Source organism: Phaseolus vulgaris, chromosome 8 (genome assembly GCF_000499845.2).
Source record: "Phaseolus vulgaris cultivar G19833 chromosome 8, P. vulgaris v2.0, whole genome shotgun sequence".
Lineage (NCBI taxonomy): Eukaryota > Viridiplantae > Streptophyta > Magnoliopsida > Fabales > Fabaceae > Phaseolus > Phaseolus vulgaris.
The window spans coordinates 46934062-46936079 of NC_023752.2; the positions used below are offsets into that span (position 1 = coordinate 46934062).

Genomic DNA, 2018 nt, shown 5'->3' on the forward strand with positions numbered 1-2018 from the left:
AGACCCTCAACAACCACTAGGAACAGAAACGGAGCTAGGGGATCGCCCTGTCTCAACCCCTGAGTTGGTTTGAATTCCTCCGTAGGACTCCCATTTACCAACACCGATACGGAAGACGACACCCAACACCCTTTTATCCACTGGATCCACTTGTCATGGAACCCCATCCTCCCGAGCATGTCATACAGGAAGCTCCACCTAACGGAGTCGTACGCCTTCTCGAAGTCCACCTTAAAACACACCCCGCTCCTCCGGTTCCTCCTAATCCCCTCAAGCACTTCATTTTCCATAACCACACTATCCATTAGACCTCTGTTACTGAGAAAGGCTGACTAACACTCGTCTATGATCATAGGCAAAACTTTCTTCATACGACCGGATAAGACCTTTGTGATAATCTTATATATTGCCCCGACTAGGGATATGGGTCTGAATTGTTCGAGTGACGAGGGATCCCTTACCTTGGGAACAAGAGCAATGAAAGACGCATTACACCCCTTTGGAAATGACCCTGAAGCATGGAAAAAGTGCATAGCTTCCATAATGTCAGGTTTCAAGACCTCCCAGCAGTTCTTAATGAAGTTAAAATTGAAACCATCCGGACCCGGACTCTTTGCCCCTTCGCACTGTCACACAACTTCCTTCACTTCTTCCTCAGAGAAGCAAGCTATCATATTCCTGTTAACCTCCAAGGTTAAAGATTTAAACTCCACCGACCCCATATTAACACCATAGTCGTGCGTAGCTTTGAATCTGTTTTCAAATAGCAGTTTTGCCTCCCTACGAACAACTTCCGGCTCCTCACACCATTGAGCGTTAACTTCTACCCCTTTAACCTCACTTTTTAATCTTCGCCATCTAATTGTCGAGTGGAAGAACTTTGAGTTAACGTCCCCATATTTGAGCCAGTTCACTCTTGCTTTTTGTCTGTACACAAAATCTCTCTTTTTATCAACCAAGCCCAACTGACTAAATAGTTCCATCCGTCTCATATTCCCGTCTCCCGTAAGTTCGTCGTTATCATCTTTACCATCCAGCTCCTCAATTTCCTTCACAATACGCTTCTTGTTAGATTCAAGGCAACCAAAGTTCTTTTTATTCCACACTTTAAGATCCGCCTTCAGAAGCTTCAGCTTATCTTTGAGTTTGGACATGATGTTACCTTGGACATTATACGAATTCCTCTTTTCCTTTACCATCAACGTAAAATTCGGCTCCATGAACCACGCAACAAAAGATCTAAAGGGTTTAGGGCCCCTGCCTTTAACTCGCGATTTCACCACCAAGGCACAATGATCTGATATCGTTCTCGGTTGCACATATTGCTTAGATGTTGGCCACCTTTGAAACCACTCTTCCGACACCATGATTCTATCTAACCTACTCTTAGCTGTTCCATTTGATTTGAATCATGTATACTTTTTCCCAACAAAAGGAATGTCTATCAGTCCATTATTCTCAATGAACCAATTGAATTTATCCATCTCCTTCTTTTGTCTTGAGCAACCTCTGACCCCTTTTCTCTCATCATCCCTCCTTACAGCATTGAAATCTCCACAAAAAAACCAAGCCATATCATGGTAGTGTTGCTTGAGGGTCGTGAGGGCGTCCCACAAGACCACCTTTTCCTTTTGGTCACACGGAGCATAAACGTTCACAACTATGCACTGGCTATTCGTTTTGAGATATTGACCCATAACAGCAATAAACCCAGTTCCAACAACATGACTACCATAAGAGAAGGCGTCTTTGTGCCACATTGTTACAGTGCTACCTGCCCCCATTATTCCCTTCATAATGAATCCAACCTATGTTACTGTCACCCCAAATTGAAAAACATTTGGCATCTGTTAAGATCGTTGCTTTAGTCTCCTGCAAACATAGGAATTATGCCCCCTCCTTAGCCACAAGGTGACTTAGATACAGTGCCTTCGTCCCCCCCCCCCCAAACCTCTGATATTGAGATTAATAATGATCATGGTATTAATTTAGATTAATAATGATCATGGTATTAATGA

The 2018-nt window shown here is 43.4% G+C and overlaps 1 protein-coding gene across 1 annotated transcript; it reads right to left on the reverse strand.

Moving 5' to 3' along the window:
- Window positions 1-629: 629 nt before the first annotated feature.
- On the reverse strand, window positions 630-1367 carry LOC137825249 (uncharacterized). Its single transcript, XM_068630922.1, has one exon. It carries the CDS (start codon window positions 1365-1367, stop codon window positions 630-632), a length of 738 nt encoding a protein of 245 aa, XP_068487023.1.
- Window positions 1368-2018: the final 651 nt, after the last annotated feature.